This window comes from Alligator sinensis, unplaced genomic scaffold, assembly GCF_000455745.1.
Source record: "Alligator sinensis unplaced genomic scaffold, ASM45574v1 scaffold20_1, whole genome shotgun sequence".
Classification (NCBI taxonomy): domain Eukaryota; kingdom Metazoa; phylum Chordata; order Crocodylia; family Alligatoridae; genus Alligator; species Alligator sinensis.
The window spans coordinates 141389-162559 of record NW_005843291.1 but is presented as its reverse complement, the minus strand read 5'-3'; the positions used below and the strand labels follow the sequence as shown (position 1 = coordinate 162559).

Genomic DNA, 21171 nt, shown 5'->3' with positions numbered 1-21171 from the left:
TCAGGTCCTTGCTTCACTGCTGGCTTCACCTAGAGTGACCACCTGTCGCTAATTGGGCAGGACAGTCCTACAAAGAGTCCGGGTTCTGGGCTACATGACTCTGGGACAGCATTTGTCCTGGATCCGTAGTATTTTGCAGGGATCTGGGTTTCCCCTTGCAGGCTGGCAGTGTTGCAGCCTGCAAGGGGCTGCTTGGGAGTGGATTGTAGGGGGCGCCACATGCACGTGCACACATGCCTGTGACTGGAAATACAGCCCGGCGGCATGGAGAACAGCTCCCTGCGGGTAAGTCTACAAGGGGAGAGGGTATGTGGGCATGGGAGAGGGGGCATATTGATGCCCCCACAGTGAAGGGAGGGAGGGAGTGGGGTGGAGGCTGGGGCTGGGGGCTCTGCCCAGCCAGGGCAGTCTGGGGCCAGGGCAAGGAGCAGGATGGAGCCACGGACAGCTCATCCAGGGGGTACCGGGAGGCAGGTAGGCAGCTCCACACCACATGACTCCCATGCGTCCCCCAGGGTGTGTGTAATGTGCTCCCCAAGATTAGCTGCTGTTAGTAAAATATGGAATTCAGGCTGGATCGGACAGTTGGGCAGCAGCGTGGGATCAGCATGCCATTGGTAAAACACAGGCTGCATACAGTCTCTTTTGGGCTGGATTGGCCTGTGGGCTATAGCTGTGCCAAGGTGTTTCATTGTAGCAGTTTTCTAACCCAGCAGTCCTGCCACCTGCAGAAACTTGCAATACAGTTTTTAATCTGCAACAACCATTAATTCAAGCCATTTCTTATCTCCTGCATTTTCATCATGTCCAAGCTGCTGTTCCCTTTCACAAAATTTGTACTCTAGACAAATGGAGGCCAGCCTTTGTGTTCTCCCTTTGCCCCCAACCCACCAAAAGCTATGGATAATTTGAGTTGAATAATTTATACTTCTAGTGAATTCTACAGAAATCTAGTTTTCTACATAGAAATGCAAATTAACAAGTGAAACTAGCTGTCACTGTCAAATCTGCATTTTTTTTTTCCTTGCACCATGTGGAAAACAATTAGAACAAAAAGCAGTTAACTGATGCACCAAACTCATATGAAGCCAAAACAGCAGTAAATTGCATCAGATGAAGCCTATTTTTGTACTTATAAAGTTGGAGTCCTACAGAATAATAAGTAAAGTTTGCAATGTTTAAGTTGAACAGGTTTAAATGCAATTCTAGAAACACTGTCATCCTGATTTACACCAAGCTGAATGTAGGTGATAGATTATGACTGTGTTAACCTATCTATGACAAAAAATCATGTATTAGGAGGAGTTTACATGCATGAATAACTGCTAGAATGTTGTGTGTGGATCTGTCCTGATTAATAAATTAGTCATTTTGTGAAATACAAACCTGTTACCAAATAAAAATAGGTCATGGTAACTTTTAAGATTTTATACGTCCGTGCCATGCCTACTTTAATCCAGAATATGCCAGGACAAGGAAGGAAAAACCTGCCAACACATCTCCACCATCCCCACTATAACTACACCCCACAACAGAACCATCACCATTCCTGGATCTTACAGCTGCACCTCCAGAAATGTTATGTGTTTCATCCAGTGCACCAAATGCCTTGATGGAAAGTATGCTGGAGAAACCAAACAACAGTTGCAAACCCAAACGAACACACAACGGAAATCTATCAAAGACAATATCCAGCTACCTGTGGGAGCATGCTTCTTGGAGGACAGTTGCTCCAATCTCTCAGTTCTAATCCTCAAAGGGAACTTACGAAACACCTTCCATAGATAAGCCTACGAGCTTCACTCCATAAATCTACTAGATACAAAAAATCATAGACTCAGTATAGACATTGATTTTATGAGGCATTACAACCTGCCTGACATCTGATTCAACAAGTACCTGCCTGACCTGACCTCTTACATTTTTCTTTTCTCCCCCGCTCCATCCCCTACTTTTCTGCCCTTTGTGTCTCTGATTTCCTACTATTTCCTTCTTCATTGAGAGCCTCTTACCCTGTATATTTACCTCTGTAATGTTTCCCTTTGGCCTTTCTTCCCCCTCCCTCCTCTACTTTACCTTATGTTTCTCCTTAGTACCTATTTATATTTATAGTACATCTTCTCACACTTTGAGCTCCTCTCATTCTTGTTTTCCTGATCTCTGATTTCCAACTATTTTTTTTCACTGACAGCCTCTTTTCCACCCTGTATTCTATCACTGCAAGGTCTCCCTTTAGCCTTTTCCCCCCTTACTCTCTTCTCCCTTCCCTCTCTGCTTTTACCTTTTGTCTTTCTAATTTCTACCTATTTACATACTCCCTTGCACCCTGCCACACTTTTAGCTTCTCTCGTTTTTTGGAGTCTCAGAACAACAGGTACCTGAAAATGGGTAACTGTGCCCAAAAGCTTGCTAAAAACTTTTTCCCAACTACTCAGTTGGTCTAATAAAAGATATCACATCTATTCAAAGAACCTTGCATGGCTGTGCCTACTTTAAACCACTAGTACATTTCATTTTGATTTTCTGTTATAACTGACAAATAGAATTAGGCAAAGACAAGAATATGTTAAAAGTTGTATTTTGAAGTATATGCTTACTTCAGTGAAGTAAGATAGGAAATTTACTCTAAGAATATGTATGTATTGTAGAATACAGCACTTCATTTTTAAAGCATTTTTTAGCCTTTTCTTTTGTAATGAAAACTAACAGGCTCTTGCAGTTAAACATGCACATTACAGGCTTCCTGACTTCCAGTTATGAAGTCTCTTAGGAGTTATTAAACAACCATCCTCTCCTCCTCCACTTTTCAGAATAAAGCACGTGCAATTATTTGTTTACCTTTGATAATTTATATTTTATTGTTGAAAGAAACATTTTTCAGTAATGTAAAATGACCAAAGATTGTTTCAAAACTGTTCAATCATGCCTGTGGAATTTGTTGGATACATAGTTCACGTCTGTAGTCTTACAGATAATAGTAAACTGGCATGAAGACTTTTTATGCAGACCTTTAGACATTTGAATTTACATAACAGGTTAAAATTGTCCTTAATGTTTGTTTGAAGCAGTTGATGGGGAAATATGACTATGGATTTGGGGAATTGAGTATGAGGGAGATTAAAAGGTTTAGTTTCTTAATGATGTACAGTTGTTGGAAGGTTTGTTCTTATTAATATGTTTATGAATATTTTATATTGTAATAGGAGCCTTACAAAGGTAAACTTCATGAATTTGAATAAAAAATAAATATATTGAAGGCTATCTTCAAGTTCTAATAGAATGTTTGCTTCAATGTTGCCTATGTAAGCACATTTAAACGCTTGAAATTTTTTTACAACAAAATGTTGCAAATATCCAAAATCAGGCATATAATCTTTTAAGTGTGCTTACATAGGCAACATCAAAGCAGACATTCTATTAGCACTTCAAGATATGTCTGTATATCTATATAATTTAAAGTATTTTACTTGAAGTAATCTTGTTCATAGTTTAAGATCTATATTTTAGTAGTTTTATGTAGCAGTAACTGCCAATATCAGCATATTTGGTTTGAAAGACTTAAGCACTTTTTCTTCTTCTCTGTGTCTTTGTTCTTGTTAATGGAATATTCACATAAAAAGCAAACTTAAAATATCACATCTACTTGCTTGTCATTGAGTCTGATGCTTTGCTAGTAACTTGAATTGCAAACAGTAGTCATTTCAGTTCATGCACGCAAAATAGTTAGCATTTCCAAATGTAATGGTGTTAGAGCACCACCTATGGGGTTTGCTGAAACTAAAACAGTAAATATTTCATTCAAGTTAATTGAATATTTGAATTTTAAAAATGTATGTTGATACTTTTCCACTTTCTTACAGTTAGTCAAACATTTATGTACTTACTTTGTACTGTAATATATGTAGTGTAGTAATACTGTACTACACTATTATGCAACATAACTAAATGAGACTGATCTTGGTTATAAAACTTTTTAAAAGTAGCCTCAAAGCAGTGGTTAGGTTTAAGCTAGTAAATAGGAGGTAAGAAAAAATTGCCAACGTTTTAATGTCTTCATAGAATACTTAAAATAAATATTTAAAAGAATACTTTTCTTTTGTTGTTAGTGCAATCCTGATGTTTTATAAATGGAGGAAAAGTAACTATAAAGCTGTCTGTATTCAAACAACAATACAGTTGAAAAATGACCTGTTTCTGAAAAAAAAACATTTGTGGAATTAGTTCATTTAAAAAGTTATTCAGCTTATAAATTTAATCTTTTTCTGTAGACAGTTTAAGCTATTTTTTAGGTTGTATTGTATCCTTTTGTGTCTTATTTTCTCTTGGCAGTTTTGTTTTGTAATGTAAGCCAAATAATATTTCATTAAGATTATTTTTCTGAGAAGTAAACTTGAAACAACAATTATGTAAATCTACAAATAAAGTCCATAGTAAATTCTTTAAACATTCAAATATTATAAAGGTTTAACTAAGTATAGGTGTGGGCATCTAATATATCATAAGAAATTGTATTTGTCCAGATTATTTAATCATAAACTACTGAGATTCTAAAGTAATGTATTTTGAGTTATTTTTATTTGCTGTCTGGACTTTGAGCCTTCAGGATTAATATTTTCAGTCACAGTGGCTAGAATCATTTTTAAGTGATAAGATTCAGGTCATCTTACATGGGTCAGGATGTAGAAAGACACCAAATTATCTCAAGACTTGCTATAACATCATGAACATTAGTAGTGCTGGTATGGAGGAAGAAAAAAAATGTGCTTGAATTATAGGTATAACTTTTTGTGCAGGAGCTTTGTAGCTCATATGAGCAAAGTCACAACAGGGGATGACATCATTTTTGGGCAGAGCACCTAAAACATCTGTAACCTTTGCTGGTAAGATCAGGGGTGGATGCCAGCTGGCTTATAAGGGAGCTGCAAAAAGCCCAATCCTTGTTGTGGCAGTGGAGCCTCAGGCACTTCCCCACTGTCCACCCCAAGGCATGTGTGCCAAGCAAAATGCCTTTGCATGCCACGCTGGCACCCATGATGGGGGTTGCCTATGGCTCAAAATTTTTATCAGGGTTTGCAACCTGTAGCCCACAAAGGTTGGAGCCAATCTGCAAAAGTATGATTTGGCACAGGGCAGCATGGAGGAGTTAGTAGCATATGACTGCACCATAACACCCTCTTCCCCCCACTCTCTGGAGTCCTACCTTTTATTCTCTTGCTCCTAGGCTTACCTTTTTTGCAGAATTTTCCCATCTCCATTGTCTTTCGGGATGGAGATTGGTGGTAAGGGTAAGCACAGGTGGCTTGGTTGCTGGCAGTCCAGGAGAGATGAGGTTGGAGATGTGCAGCCCACAGTGGAAGCTAGGTTGCAAGCAGCAACCTGCAATGGCATAAGGTTGCCTACCTCTGGTTTATATGATTACTAGAGCCTGGAGGTTAAATTAGTCCTATAAATGTATAGCTTCTGAGAAATGTATTTACAAGTGGCACAGTCAGTAATCTTTGCCTTCGAAGTATTTGCAGTTTTACAAGTGAGATTCAGTTCCATGCATTGGGCTATCAGGAGCATTCCAAAAGGTGGAATAGCATTGTATTAGCTTCCACACAAAATTGAATTTCACCCACTGGTTAATTTTGTTTTTGCATTTGTTAGCATGGTATCTGAATGCCATAGTTAAATGTAACTGAAGGAATGCACCACTTCAATTACTCTCACTCATTTTGGTCAATGCTGCTCAGAGGAGCACACCCATGGGGTAGGGTAGTAAATCAACAGCCTGATTACACATATGTGCATTTGAATATGTGCATTCATGTACACACTTTCTCCTATATAGGAGAAATTTTGAGTAAAGAGAAAGATAATTTAATTGTGCCTGAAAGGGATGGGGACTAACCATCTTTAGTTAGTGTGAATTAGAGAAAATAGCCTGGAGCAAGAATGTGGCCTGTCTTCCTCCAGTGAGCCCTTGTGGCCACTAGTCCAAGCTACTCTGGTGGTTTGGAAGAAGAACCTTAAATATTCCTTGCATGTGATCAGGCTAAGCTTGCTGGCAGGTTGAATAATGATTTTTTTTTCTTTAAGAAATTAAAATTTTAAATATCCAATATTCTAATTATCTATTTAAATCAAATCAATTGACATATAAACCTATTTAAAAATTGAAAGGCATGGAAACCTATATGAATGCCTAACCTTGTAAAATAATTGAAGTTAAATAAAAGTATTCAAGTGATATATGCTTGTAGCCAAAACTTGAAAGGAAGTCTAATTACAGTGGAAATCTCCTGGCTAAGAACCAGTAACCAGATTTGTTAATGTATGAACCCACCGTTTGACCCAGTAACTTTTTGTAGTAGTGAGAGATAATATTTCCTTCAGTTCAGTTCAGTAGCTACATTATCCAGTGTAGGTAAACCCATCGGGAGTAGAAGGATGGAAAAACTGGAAAGGATAAATTAATCTGTGAATAAATATGAGCTGAAGAGGATGAGTTCTCAAATTCCTACAATACTGAAGCTATGGTAACCAAAAACAATCATTTCAGCTCCCTGATTAATAAAAACACTTCATTTGTTGGATAAATCAGTTTTTCATGCCAAACTCTGTTCTTATGTATCCAATATGTTTAAGGTAATTTTAGTCAACTTAATGCTGCTCTTTGCATTTGTTTTGAATTCTGGTTTCTATTCAAATCCAAAATGGCACAAATCATTAATAAAAAAAAATCATCTAGTAAACAAAGTTGTGAATATAATTTATTAACATAGTAAAAGAGCTGTTAAGTTTTATAATTGCTCAAATGAATATTAATAGATATAGCATATGCTCTGCTAAAGAACAAACCACTATCAAATTGTAGTGACTAATGAGAATCAACATTTCTTAGAAAAATAGCTAAAAAAATAAAAAAGCAAAATGAGATTTAAAATGATGTGAATGAGCACACTCTATTTACCAAGCAAGTTTATCACAGTTGGGATTAAAATTTATGCACAAGTTGGAAATCAGGAATTTTAAACTCTAGAAACCGTGTGTGGTTTAGTGTTCTGACCCATACCCTCGATAGGGTTTTTTTTCTGTTATTGTTGGCCAGAATTATTGACACTTTTTATTGTTTTAGTGATTTATTCTGTGAAAGGCTGTGTGTAAGTAATTCAATTCTAATATCTTTTTTTTTTTTTTAGCATGTGGAGATATTCCAGAACAAATTAGAGCATCAAGTGGGACAATCACAAGCCCAGGCTGGCCCTTTGAATATCCTGCCAGAATCAACTGTAGCTGGTACATCCATGCAAACCCAGGGGAAATTATTACTATAAGGTAATTTTGATACTATTACTGTCATTCTCAGGGGCCTGACCAGGACATAGGTAATTTGAGGCTTGATCCTAAGGGGGGCGGTCACAGCCCAAGGGATCAGAAACAGACAAAGTTGGGGAAGCAAGGATACAGACTGGAACTGGGAATCAACGAGCCAGGTGGGTCAGGAGGGCGTGTTCTATAAGGGACAACCTGGGTAGAACCATGGGCCAAGCAGGTTCAGGAACGGGGGACTGGGTTCTAGATGAGTGTCACTAGCCAGGGGGTCTGGAGCAGGAAACTGTAGCTGTACAGGACCAGGACATGGGTGATTACCTAGCCAAGGCATGAGTTAGAGGCTGGCTGTCAAAGAGGAGTCTGGAAGCACAGGGCCTCAAGGAGCCAGCAAGGCAGTCTAGAAGCAGGGACAGATGAGCAGGAGCTAGGCTAAAGTCAGGAAATGGGACCCATGGCACAGGACACCAGGGACCAATGAGCAGGGCTATGGACACTAGGAATAAATAGGCAGGGCTGAGAAAATCAGGAACAGATGTCTGTCCTTGAGTCACCTGCTAAGCAGTGGAAGTTGTGCCCAGCAAGTAGCTGGGGGCAGGTTGCTGGGATAGTTAGGTCACTGGCAACCAGGCTGACTCAAGTAACTAGGGCAGGCTGGTGACACTGGCTAGCCTGCTGCCTTGGCTCCTGACAGCCATGATATATAGAACAACTGCTAACTACAACTTGATAGCCATATTACTTTATTCCCAACTTCTGTAAAGAATCACACTTATCAGTAAATATACTATAAATATTAAAATTGGCCTTTGTAATAGTTATTTCCTGAGGCCAACCCTACAACTTTTCTAGGTAGGCACAGAAAAAGCACTTACCCAGCAGCTACCATAGGAAGCTGAATACCAAAAATGTGGTTGCCTCCTTTAGGATATTCCAGCAGCAGTTGTGTGCATCTAAGTATCTGAAAACTGACTCCAAGGATGGGTCTGAACACTTCTGAAAAATCTAATTCATAACCCTTTACAGAGTTTATGAGAATTTTAAATGCACAAGTAATTTTTTTTAATAGATTTCATAGATTTTTTTTATTCAGGTCTTATAAATATTTAAGGAGGTAAAAACAGAATGCTAATATAATGGTTATTATATGGAATGACTGTCTATGTGAAATGGTATGTTATAATTGAGAAGTTGGTCATCTTAATATTTATTGTTGTTACTGGTGGAGGGACAAAGAATTCCTGCAACTTCATGGAAGATAACTTTCTTGTCTATTCTTTTTACCCCTGTTTGTAAGCCTTTGCATGCTTGTATGCTTAAATAATTTCCTGATAATTTCTCTCATGGGGCAGTACTTTAAAAAAAAGTTCTAATATCCTGCACCATTATTAAGTTGAATAGAAATCTAAGGTATATAAACCAATAGGAAGGTAATGAATAATCAAGGAGGGAATTCACAGATTTTGAAAAGACTGATAGTTTTGTCAACAGCTTCATGTATGATGTAGATTTATTGAAGACATGCAGTAGCTCTGTACCAAATGTTTTCAAGTATTCATCAGTTCATTCCCTACTATCACTTCTAGGGGAAATTTTAGTATCAAGTTACAACTTAGTATTTCTTTGTAGATTTATGGAATTGCATTAGCAGCATATTTTGGCTGGCTCCCATTGCAAATTTACTGATCTAGGATGAAAAGCAAGTTCTGTTAAAGAAAACACTTGACCAAGACTTTATTCATTTATTTTAAATGCCCAATTCAAATTCAGAGCATTTATTAACACTGGTGTGTTTCTTTTTTTCACAGTGATGTGCTCATGTTGCAGGGTGAAATGGGAAAGAAGAGCAGCTGCATTAACGATCTTTTTTAAAAGACTTCCTTTAAACTGATGTTTTTATTACATTTTCTTTGTTTCAGGGCTAGCTTTCTTTTGATTTGGGTTTATATTTTATTGGCTATTCCATTCCTAGTTCAGTGTTTTATTTGCTGCACTTTGTGGCTTGGTTTTATGTAGACACAAAATCATGTTTTGCTTTTAATTCACTTCCAGTATAATGTCTCCTGGTTCAGATATTGCTTCAATGCAGACAGGATTTAGCATGGTTAGAATCTTGAAGATGGTTTAGCATGTAGTTTTAAATAGGACTAAATTCATGTTTAAAATTCATTTCTAAGCAATTTGGCTCCATCTACAATGGCAAGCCAAACCATATCAGAACCCTTTTTTCACTGAAACCAAGCCCAGGTTTGTGTTATATAAAGGTAAAGATAAACACAGGCTTGACCTCTAAAGGTATTTTGTGGTCAAAAGAATTAAAATCCATTTTTTAAATGACAGTATAAATTCTGTAGCAAACATTGAACTTGCTAAGCATCAAGGACAATATTATTCTGATCATAAGCCTGGGGATTTCTAGGGTTCTTTTATATAATTACATAGAATATAGTAGAGTGCCACCTCTGCAGAAACCTACTCATTTTCTTCCCCCACCCCTCCTCCTCCCCCTAATATGAGCCAGGAAAAACTTCTCCAGCTAATGTCTCTTTCTAATTGCAGTAATTCATCAATTTGATTGTTAACTATTCCATTTTAATAATGCAGTTTCATACTCCATATCTTTTACAGTTTTCAAGACTTTGATGTTCAGGGATCACGACGATGCAGTTCGGATTGGTTAACAATAGGAACGTACAAGAATGTGGAAGGTTATAGAACATGTGGCTCCTCCATTCCATCACCATACATCTCTTCACAGGACCATGTTTGGATCAGGTTTCATTCAGATGATAGCATCTCTAGAAAAGGCTTCAGATTGGCCTATTTTGCTGGTATGTTTAAAAAAAGGACAATGTTTTTAAAATGCTTTTTTGTTTGTTTGTTTAGGTTTTGAGCTCTATAGATCTTTTCAGCCATGTGTGCAACATAGTGCTTCATACAATCAAGGTTCATAAATATATAAATATAAAAGGGTTTATTGAAATTTTAAACTATAACAGATATTGTAGTGTTTACAATAATGACCAGAATAAATGAGACTTGAAAATAACTACACAGTAGTAAAATACCTCTTACTGGTCCATAGTTTTTCAGGAATTTGGGGTTTAAATTTCACAGATAGATAGATTTCTAGAGTCAGAAGGGACCTGATAGATCATCAGGTCCGACCCCCTGCTCCAGGCTGGAAAGAGAGCTGGGGTTAGGTAACCCCAGTTGGATGCCTGTCTAATCTCCTCTTGAACACCTGCAAGGTAGGGGAAAGCACCACCTCCCTTGGAAGCCCATTCCATATTTTGGCAACCCTTACCGTAAAGAATTTCTTCCTTACGCCCAGTCTGTTCTCCTTCAGTTTGTGGCCATTATTCCTGGTAACCCCAACAGACACCCTGTTAAACAGAGTGCCCCCTGTTCCCTGCTGGCCCCCCTGATGAGTTTGTAGGCAGCCACAAGATCGCCTCTCAGCCTTCTCTTGTGGAGGCTGAAGAGATTCAGATCCCTCAGGCTGTCTTCATAGGGTGTTACCTGCAGGCCCTCAACCATACGAGTAGCCCTCCTCTGAACCCTCTCAAAGTTATCCACATCCCTCTTGAAGTGCAGCGCCCAAAACTGGATGCAGTACTCCATCTGCGGCCTTACCAATGCCACATAGAGGGGAATTATCACTTCCCTAGACCTGCTCGTGATACTCCTGATGATGCAAGAAAGAGTGCGGTTAGCCTTGCTTATTACCTCGCCACCCCGGCGACTCATGTTCATTTTTGCATCAGACAGGACTCCGAGATCTCTTTCCACTGTTGTGGTGCTCAGAATGGTACCCCCAGTCTATAGGTGTGTTGGAGATTGTCTCCCCAGGTGCAGCACCTTGCATTTATCCTTGTTGAATTGCATCCTATTCTGATCTTCCCGCTTCCCCAATCTGTACAAATCTGCCTGAATTCACCCCTTGCCCTCCAGTGTGTTTACTATGCCCCATAGTTTAGTGTTATCTGCAAATTTGGACAAGGTGCTTTCAACACCTTCGTCCAAATCACTGATGAAGATATTAAACAGTACTGGTCCAGGGACAGAGCCTTGGGGGTCACCACTGCCCACATTCCTCCAGGGAGAATCCGACCCATCCACCACCACTCTCTGGGTGCGTCCTATAAACCAGTTTTTCACCCACCTTGCTGTGAAAAAATCCACATCACAGCTACTCAGTTTGCTCGTAAGAATTGGGTGCAATGCTGTGTCAAAGGCCTTTTTAAAATCCAGGTAAATAATATCTACTTCCTCCCCTGCATCTAAGCACTTTGTGACCTGTTCATAAAAAGAGACCAGGTTAGTCAGGCAGGATCTGCCTGCTATAAACACATGCTGGTTGCCCCTTACCATTGTGTTACCCACTGGCCCTCTGCAAATGTGATTTTTTTTAATGATTTTTTTCTAAGGTTTTGCCAAGACCAGGGGTGAGGCTAACTAGCTTATAATTACCTGGGTCCTCCTTCTTCCCCTTCTTGAAGATAGGGACCACGTTGGCCCTTTTCCAGTCCTCTGGGACCTGTCCCAAGAGCCACGAGCGTTCAGACAGCTGCGCCAGTGGTTCTGCTATGTTATCAGTCAATTCCTTTAGTACCTGTGGGTGAAGATTGTCGGGGCCTGCCAACTTAAATACTTTCAACCCTTCCAAGTGCCCCTTCACAAGGTCAGTGCTGACCGTTGCGGATTGGTATTACTCTCATTCCAGACTAAAGACTCATTGGGAGGTGCAGTTGTATCCGTATCCAGGAAAACAGAAGCAAAGACATTATTTAAGAGCTCTGCTTTTTCCATCCTCTCAGTTACGAGTTGCCCTAGTCCATTCTCTAGCAGCCCTACGTTGTTACCCTGTGCCTTCTTCCTGCTCCCTATTTACTTAAAGAGAAGGACTTTTTGTTATCCCTAATCTTTGCTGCCAACTTGAGTTCTGTATCTGCTTTGACCTTTCTCACTGCTTCCCTGCAAGCGTGAGGTATACTCCTCCTTTGGTGCTGCCCCCTGCTTCCACAGCATGTAAGACACTCTATTTTTCCTCTGAAGGATCTCATGGATTCCCCTGCTCGGCCAAAAAGGTTTCTTGGCTCTTTTGCCTCCCTCTGCGTGTACTGGGATGTTGTCCCTCTGTGCTTGTAGGATCAGTCCCTTGAGAAACTCCCATCCTTCTTGGACCCCCATCTCACAGATGCAGTTACCCCTCAGTCCCACCCTAACCAGTCTCCTGAGCTTGTTGAAGTTGGCCTTCCAGAACTCTAGCACCACTGCCTTACTTTTTGTCTTTCCCACCTTACGCCAGATAGTGAATCCTATCAACTGGTGGTCACTATCCCCTAGGTTACCTTGTACCTTCATATTCCCTTCATAACTTTTTTCTTTTACATAAAGTAGGTGGCTAATTTGTTTCATTGTTTGAATTTAGAAAATGTTTCCTCCCTCTCAGTATATTTATGTAACAGTCTGTCTGCATTTTTTGGTCTAGCCCAAGCAGTAAATAAGTTAGGTACATGGTATAATAGAGAATATTTTTGTAGAACCAAGTTTGGAGACCAGGCTAAGAGTTATTTCTGTTCATATGAAAATAGTTTGGTATAACTCTAATCTCCACTTTTGCCAGATTTTTAAGAGTTCTTGGCACAGAGCCCTGAAATCATGAGTCTTCCTGCAGACCCCCTGTAATAAAGGAAAGAACAGTACAAGAGAAACAACAAGATAAGATGCATAAACTAATACTTGATCGTATACTGGCTACTATGTAATTGATGTGTACCTTAGCTCAGGCTGTAGGCCTTTAGAAGATAGTGAGCCTACCTAACCAGCCTACAAATACCTTTCTCCCATTAGAAAATAGTTATGTCCCATATCCTTTGGGGAAACATTCAGTCTTAATTTAAAAAATTCCAATTATAAGAAGTCTACCACATTAACACCAAGGGTTAATTATTCTCAAGTGTCTAAAAAGCCTGTACTTCAATTTTTGTTTGAATTAGTCTATCTTTATTTTCCATCCGCTGAATCTTGGAATACCTTTGTTAGCATAAAGAGTGCTCTGTTACCAGATATTTGTTCTCCTTGTAGTTATTGTGATCAAATAACCATTTAACCTTCTTCGTGATAAGCTAAACAAATTGAGTTCCTCATGTCTTTTGCTGTAAGAAACGTTACCTAATTCTTATTGCTCATTTCTGATTCCTATATTCACTTTCTTGAACTGTGGACACCAGGACTGTACAAGGTATTCCAGTAAAAGTCATATCAGTGCCAAGTGCAAGGATTATATGAACCTCCCTGTCACATTAGTCCTTTTGGCTATACTGTTAGATTTGGGCATATACCATGAGCTCATCATCTACCATGACTTCTCAAGTCTTCAGTCATGGTTTTTCATGATCGATTCCTATTCTGCAATATATTGCCTGCATTCTTTGTTACTAATAGTATAACTTTACTTTTGGCCATATTGAAATACTGTTTGCCTGAAACGATTCCTGCAGGATCCAGTCCCTGATAATTCCCCATTTGCACTTATATTTTGAGACCTATCAGTTAAAAACATTTTAAATCCATTTAATGTATGACATGGTGATTTTTTTAATCTTTCTAGTTTCTTCCTCAGACTAGCAGGCAGAACCAAGTTAAATGCTGCATACAAATCTTAAATATCTTACATCAAGGGTAGCCAACCTTTCCAACTTGCTGCTCCCCAGGGACCTGCAGGCCTGGAGGTGGCTCATGCTGGAGCTCCCAGGCTTTCCCGAGCCCAAGTCATGGGGTCCAAGGGTGCCAGGAAGCCCCACCATCACCCAGTGCTGCCTTCCCCGAGCACTTGGCACTGCCAGCCTGGCTGCTCGGGGCCCTGGATGGGAGTTGTGTGGGGTTTGTGGGTGGGTGTGCACCCTTGCCCTGCCTTTCTGCTTCAGCTAACCGGAGCCCGTGTCCCACTGGGACCCACACAGAGCTGCTGGACCCACTGAACATGTAAGCAGGGAAGTTTGAACCGGGGTTGGGGCCGGAGCATTTGCCCCCAGCCTGGGCTGCCTGTGGCTGCTGCTGCTGCTGGGGTGAGGGCGGGGTGAGCCTACCAGTGCTGGGGTCATGCTTGGGCGGGGGCACGCAGAAACCACTCAGGTTGGGTATCTTGCCAGGGTGTATGGGTGTCTGTCGTGTCCCCCAGCTCCAAACCCCGTACACACACCCATAGTCCCCAACACCTTTAAAGTTCCCCTCAAATACACACCCCACCCCCCAACCATAGAAAGTGCCTTCATAATTTAGAGTTTTAGCTGTTAATTAAAATCGCGATTAATTGCAACTAATTTTTTAATTGTGCAACTAAACACAATTACATTTGGCAGCCCTACTAATTATATTAACATCTTTATCAAGTCCCATCTCTGTTTGTTCCATTATTTTGCTCAGGATCAACATATAGGCTCAGGTATATCGTTTTCTAGCAATATGGGAACTAAACAACTTTTTCAGCCCCAAAATTTATTTTCTTGATTGGGACACTAGCATTCAGTGTCATGGGGCTATGTTGAATCTTCCATGTTCAGTTTCTCAGGTCATTCTGTACCCTATCTACCTTTTTTACCAATGTCAGTTGAACATTTAAAATTTTGATATTTAACATGTAAAATTGTTTCATATCAACTTTCTACATCTTATGCATGTCTTTTCCTGTTAAGGCTATTAAAAAGGCTAGTAGGGAAGGCCTGACTCAAGAGATTGGTTACTGAACTGTTATAGTCGGATCCATTCAGTTATTAGCCTTCTCTATTCCAGTAAAATAAACAGCATTGATGATTTTTTTTATTTATTTAGAAGTCCTCTTTTTCCCACCATTCTGTTGTTTTTCATTAAATCTCAGCGTAGGTTGAATCTCTAGGCTGGATCCTGTTTTGCATAGTTCTCACCTTCAATTCAAAGCCACGTTTCCTTAAGTTGTGCTTGGTTGGTCATCTTCATCTCTGTTGTTGCTTCTTGCTCACATATTGTTTAAAATGGGTACATTTTTTTTAATCCTACCCTTGGGTAATGTAAGCGAGACGACATCTTTGTTCCCTTTTCAGAACGTTCAAATATTTTACAAACAAGTGGTGCTGTTGGTTTCTTTCTAGATAGTCCTCTGTTTAATAATGGGACGCTCCAAAGCTGTTTCTGTTTTGCCTTCAATTTTCTGATTCTTCTTAGTGCTATCATATTAAATGTGTGTTGTCTTTTTTCATTCATTTTTGTTTTTTGGTTCATTTTCAACCACTTTTGTATGCAGCTCCCTTTCTGTTCTTCTTGGTTTTGGTAGACTCTGCTGATCATCTCAGAGTTCCTGAGGGATTCACTGCTTTACTCCTTTTCATTACGTTCTGGTCTGGCTTTGGCTGTTACACTTTGCTGTACCCTAACATTTCTTTTAACTCACTCAGACCTCTGTTCCCACCAGCAGTAAAGTTTTTATAGTACAGTCCTCCCAAAAGTAATCCACTAGCTAACATTTTGCTTTCAGCCAAAACTGAAAGCTTGAACATCTAATTAATATTTTTTTAATCTACTGCTCTTTGCTTTCAAAACCTTTCACAGTCTATTCCTATCTATTCTTTCTCATTTGCTTATTAGAAAACCTGTTCCCACTTACATTGCTGTTTAATTCTTCACCAAACAACCCCTTCGGCTGTATTATCTGTAAAGCTACCTGATTCTTCTTAAAACTTTATTCATTGTGATGCCGCGAAACTCCAAAATGATGACTCTTGGGTCTCTGATGCAATTCTGGTACTTCCAGTTGTATAGACCAATACATAATTTTTCTTGATTTCCTTGTGAATGTGTCCTTTTTTTTTTTTCTTTGATTGTGTAAGTTTTTTGGGACGGAGGCCTCTTTTTGTTCTTTGTTTTTGTAGCATATAGCGCTATGGCTAGTTGACACATGACAAGTGCTTCTATCCACAATGGCAATACAAATAACTAACAAGACTGGTGAAACTAAATGCTTCCCCATTTCCCAGGAAACGTACTTCTGGGTTAAGAGAACTGTGTGCACTTTGCGGATTTATGGACCTTTATTCCAAATGAAAAACAAACACTTACTCTAAAGTGGAGCTGGTATAACAGTACAAAAGAGACAGTGAATGGCTGCTTCTGTTGGCCACAATTCTTTGTGATGCTGGCTGGTAGTTTAATTTGTTGTTCTTGAAAAGGAAAAAGAAGAAAACTGTGTGTAAATGGGTAAGTGTTTTTTCAGTTATTTTCACATGCTTTTAAAGAACTGGGGTTGAAAGCACTTCTCTCATTACTAAACTTTTAATAGTTACATTTTTAATTACATGTGACTCTTGGGGTCTCTTCCCAATCAACCTTTTTCCATTCATATATTCTGGTTGCTGAGGGTTTTAAAAGCACTCAATGGTGACAAACTTATATTACTTATTTCTAAAGGAAACTGTATAAAGAATAGGGTGAATTAGCCTGTATTGAGCTCATTGCTACCACATATAAAGTGCTTCTAGTACCTGACCAACTTGTTTTAAGGCAGCTTGAGTGTCTGTGTGCTACACTGCAATCTGCAGTATAGATGCACCATATGTTTGCTATCGTGCAACATGTTTGTTGAAGACCCTGCCCAACTGTTTGTCTATACAGAATCATAGGAAAGTAGGGCTAGAAGGGAACTCATGTGTCCAGCCCCCTACACAATGCAGGGTCATCCCTAAGTAAACCATCCCAGCTAAGTGTCTATTTAACCTGCTCTTGAAATTTTCCAGGGATGGAGATTCCTCAATTTCTTAGCAGCCTGTTCCAATGCTTGACTAGTCTCACAGTGAGAAAGTTCTTCGTAATCTTCAACCTAAATTTTCTCTGCTGTAGCTCATTGAGTCCACTGCTCCTAGTCCTGTCCCCTACAGCCACAAAGAAAAGCCCATTTGAAGACTTATCAAATCTTCCCTTGGTTTTCTGTTCTCCATACAAAATAATCCTAGCTCTTCAGCCTTTCCTCATCAGTCTTGTTTCCCAGCCTCTAATAATTTTTGTTCCTTTCTGCTGGACTCTTTCCAGTCTGTCAACCTTCTTGAAATGCAGGGTCCCAAACTGAACACAGTACTCCAGGTGAGGCCTCACCAGTGTCGAACACAGTGAAAGAATCATGTCCCTTGACTTCTAACAGCAGGGATATCACTTGCAACCCAGTATTGGTTTTGCTTTTTGGCAGCAAGAGCACACTAGCTTATATGTATTTTATGGTTGACTGTAACCTCCAGGTCCTTCTTTGTAGCACCTCAGGAGGTTAATTGTTCCCCAACCTGTATTCATGCATACAGGATTCAGTTGAAGGGCCATGGGTTTTTAACATAAATACCTCTAATAATTGTAGAAACCTTTTCTAGGGCATGGATATTATAAATCTGGTATTGAGGCATTGACAAGTCCAGATGTTCAGCTGATGTGAATAGTCAGACTTCCCTTGATTTCAGTAGTTCCATGACTTACAGCAGCTGAGAATCTGGTTGAAAATGTCATTTTGGCAGAATTGGCTTTTAAATATTATATTTTAAGTGAGTGTTTGGGTTTACAGTAATTTATGGCAACAATCCATATCTTTCTGTGCTTGCAACCCCACTTTCATACAAGGCCAACTTTTACAATTGAGTATCTATGAGGCTCATGATCTGCACTTCTAAATGCCACAATGTCTGCTTTGGGAGCTGCTGATTTACAGACCATTAAATAGTTGCCAGGCACTTAGCCACTGTTAGTGACATAGTATTTGAGATCCAATATGCAGAGATGAAAGGCTGTAGAATCTAAGAGGACTTACCTATATTTGTAAATTTTGTTTTCAGGGAAATCTGATGAACCAAGCTGTGATTGTGACCAGTTTCATTGTGCTAATGGAAAGTGTATTCCAGAAAATTGGAAATGTAATAACATGGATGAATGTGGAGACAACTCTGATGAAGAAATCTGTGCCAAAGCTAATCCTCCAACAGCTTCTTCCTTTCAACCTTGTGCTTACAACCAGTTCCAGTGTCTTTCTCGTGTCACCAAAGTTTATACTTGCCTTCCAGAATCTTTAAAATGTGATGGAAATATTGATTGTTTTGACTTAGGAGATGAAATAGACTGTGATGTTGCAACATGTGGGCAGTGGTTAAAATATTTTTATGGTACTTTCAGTTCTCCCAATTATCCAGACTTTTATCCTCCTGGAAGCAACTGTACCTGGCTAATAGACACGGGTGATCACCGCAAAGTCATTTTGCGCTTCACTGACTTTAAACTTGATGGTACTGGTTATGGAGACTACGTCAAAATATATGATGGATTAGAAGAAAATCCACGCAAGCTTTTGCGTGTGTTAACTGCATTTGACTCTCATGCTCCTCTTACAGTTGTTTCGTCCTCTGGGCAGATAAGAGTGCATTTTTGTGCTGACAAGGTGAATGCTGCAAGAGGATTTAATGCTACATACCAAGTAGATGGCTTCTGTTTGCCATGGGAGATTCCATGTGGTGGAAACTGGGGGTGTTACACAGAGCAACAGCGCTGTGATGGCTATTGGCATTGCCCAAATGGAAGGGATGAAACCAATTGCAGTATGTGCCAAAAAGATGAATTTCCCTGCTCTCGAAATGGAGTTTGCTATCCTCGATCTGATCGTTGCAACTACCAGAATCATTGCCCTAATGGTTCAGATGAGAAGAATTGCTTCTTCTGTCAACCGGGAAATTTCCACTGTAAAAATAACCGCTGTGTTTTTGAGAGTTGGGTTTGTGACTCTCAAGATGATTGTGGTGATGGTAGTGATGAAGAGAATTGTCCGGTCATTGTGCCCACCAGAGTAATAACTGCGGCTGTCATTGGGAGCCTTATCTGTGGACTGCTGCTTGTCATTGCACTGGGATGTACATGTAAGCTGTACTCACTGAGAATGTTTGAACGAAGGTGAGTAGCACATTACTGAATCCAGGCTGAAGTATCCTAATTATATAACACAGCAAACACTTGAACTGAAGCACATATCAATAAGAGCGATCTTTTGAGGATGGTATGACTTCCAAATGTGATCCCTCCATCATAGTTCTGAAATCCTTTATTTGACAATAAGAAAAAAGGAGGGTGGAAGAAGAATAATTCTGATTTGCTTGCCTCTGGACAAGCTAGCTTTGGTTTGGTTGTCAACCAGGAAAAAGTAAATTGATGTCAATTTTTGGGCTGTGGTCTCATTCTGAATTGAAATTTAAATATTGTGGCTGTGATTAACTAATGGCATTTCTGTGCAAGAGTTTTCATTTTTGTTCTCTGTTGCTATAATTGTTTTAATTCACATTAAAGGACAGGAATATATTAAAATGCTTTTCAGTTGTAACTTCTCAGAGATCTGAGTTAGAACTGGAGTTGTGTAATAAATATCTGCGATCTACAAATGTTATGAATTACATCAGTTTGCCCCTGCTTATGAATAAGTTTTGTATGGTTATATGCTATGTAATTTTCTTATTTTTCTTGAAAGATCATTTGAAACTCAGTTGTCAAGAGTTGAGGCTGAGTTGTTAAGAAGAGAAGCTCCTCCATCTTATGGACAGTTGATTGCTCAAGGTTTAATTCCACCAGTTGAAGATTTTCCTGTTTGCTCCCCAAATCAGGTAAGAGATTGGATTGTCACAACAGTTCTACAGACTAATGTTTTGCTTTCTGTCATGTTAGGTGTCTTGATTCTTATTTTGTTCTTCAGTCTAAATCGGTATTTTTGGACACGCAGTGTGACACGCAGAAGCAAGTTGCTTACCAAGTGGTTTGGTTTGGTTTTATTTTTTAAAATATACCATCTAGGTCAGTGGAGTCCTGATCTGCAACTAAGGCTTTTAGGCACTATGATAAACCATTAACAATAGCAAAGTTAAACACATTTGTATATAATGGGAAATGGGATTTAAATCTTGAACTGTGTATACATTAGTGGGGAATTAGACCTTTTGTGTTAACATATGTTGGAGCTATTTTTTGATTTGAGATTCTAGATTTCATATATTAGGGTTGCACGCAGAAATTGGGTGTTATTTTCTTAATAAGGGGGATGGTAAGCCACAACTGAACAACTGGCTTCATTGATAGCAGTACATCAAATAATAGGCTAGCAGCATCAGCTAATCTCCTAGCTCTTGTAGCAAATCGTTCCTCTTTACTTATCCTGGCAAAGATAGCAAAACAGCAGTTCTCCTAATTTGGAAACGATTTTGCATTCAACAGCGGCATGGCTATAGCCCAGATGCTGAGGAACAAGGGTGTAATAAACAGGCGTAGATTGATCTCTACAAGGCCTGCTTAAAGATGATACTTTATAGTTAGAGATTTGAACAAAAAAAAATTGACACTTCCTTTTCCTGCTTTAAACATAAGTAGTTTGTCTAAGGATCCATGATTGTTGTTCAAGCAGGAAATAGTAGATCTTTTTGACATTTTTGTGACCCTCATAATAAAGAAATTTGTGTTGCGTATAGAAATAGTTAAGAGCTTAGTTCTTCTCTGTAACAGGGACAAATAATTATTTTTTTACGTAACAGCAACTAAAATGACTGAATTAGTAGCTTGTGTTAGTCAGTAATTTAACATATACATTTATGGATGTTTAAAGAAACTTTCTCCCTCCCCCCTAATTAAAAGTATTTTAACATCAGAAAGAGTATTTATGTTAGGGTTTTTGATATACAAGGTCCTTGTGGCATTTCTGTGATCTTTGTAGGATTCAGCTTCTTTTATAAGTTGTAATTTAAACAATAAGATAGATTTGGGGGGGATACTTTAGACTCGGTAGTTCTTATTTGTTGTTCTAGCTCTTAGACCACAAACAGC

At 39.2% G+C, this 21171-nt stretch overlaps 1 protein-coding gene across 1 annotated transcript in view; it reads left to right on the top strand.

Annotated features, from left to right (window-relative positions):
- The window catches only part of LRP12 (LDL receptor related protein 12), a gene marked incomplete at its 5' end in the record, with an annotated part of 37040 nt that overhangs the window by 8006 nt on the left and 7863 nt on the right, over nt 1–21171 (top strand). Inside the window, 4 exons of the mRNA XM_006038231.3 lie at nt 7185–7320; nt 9943–10145; nt 18162–19263; nt 19832–19964. Of these exons, the coding sequence (XP_006038293.1) occupies nt 7185–7320; nt 9943–10145; nt 18162–19263; nt 19832–19964 (1574 nt within the window). The remainder of the gene's footprint in view (nt 1–7184; nt 7321–9942; nt 10146–18161; nt 19264–19831; nt 19965–21171) is intronic.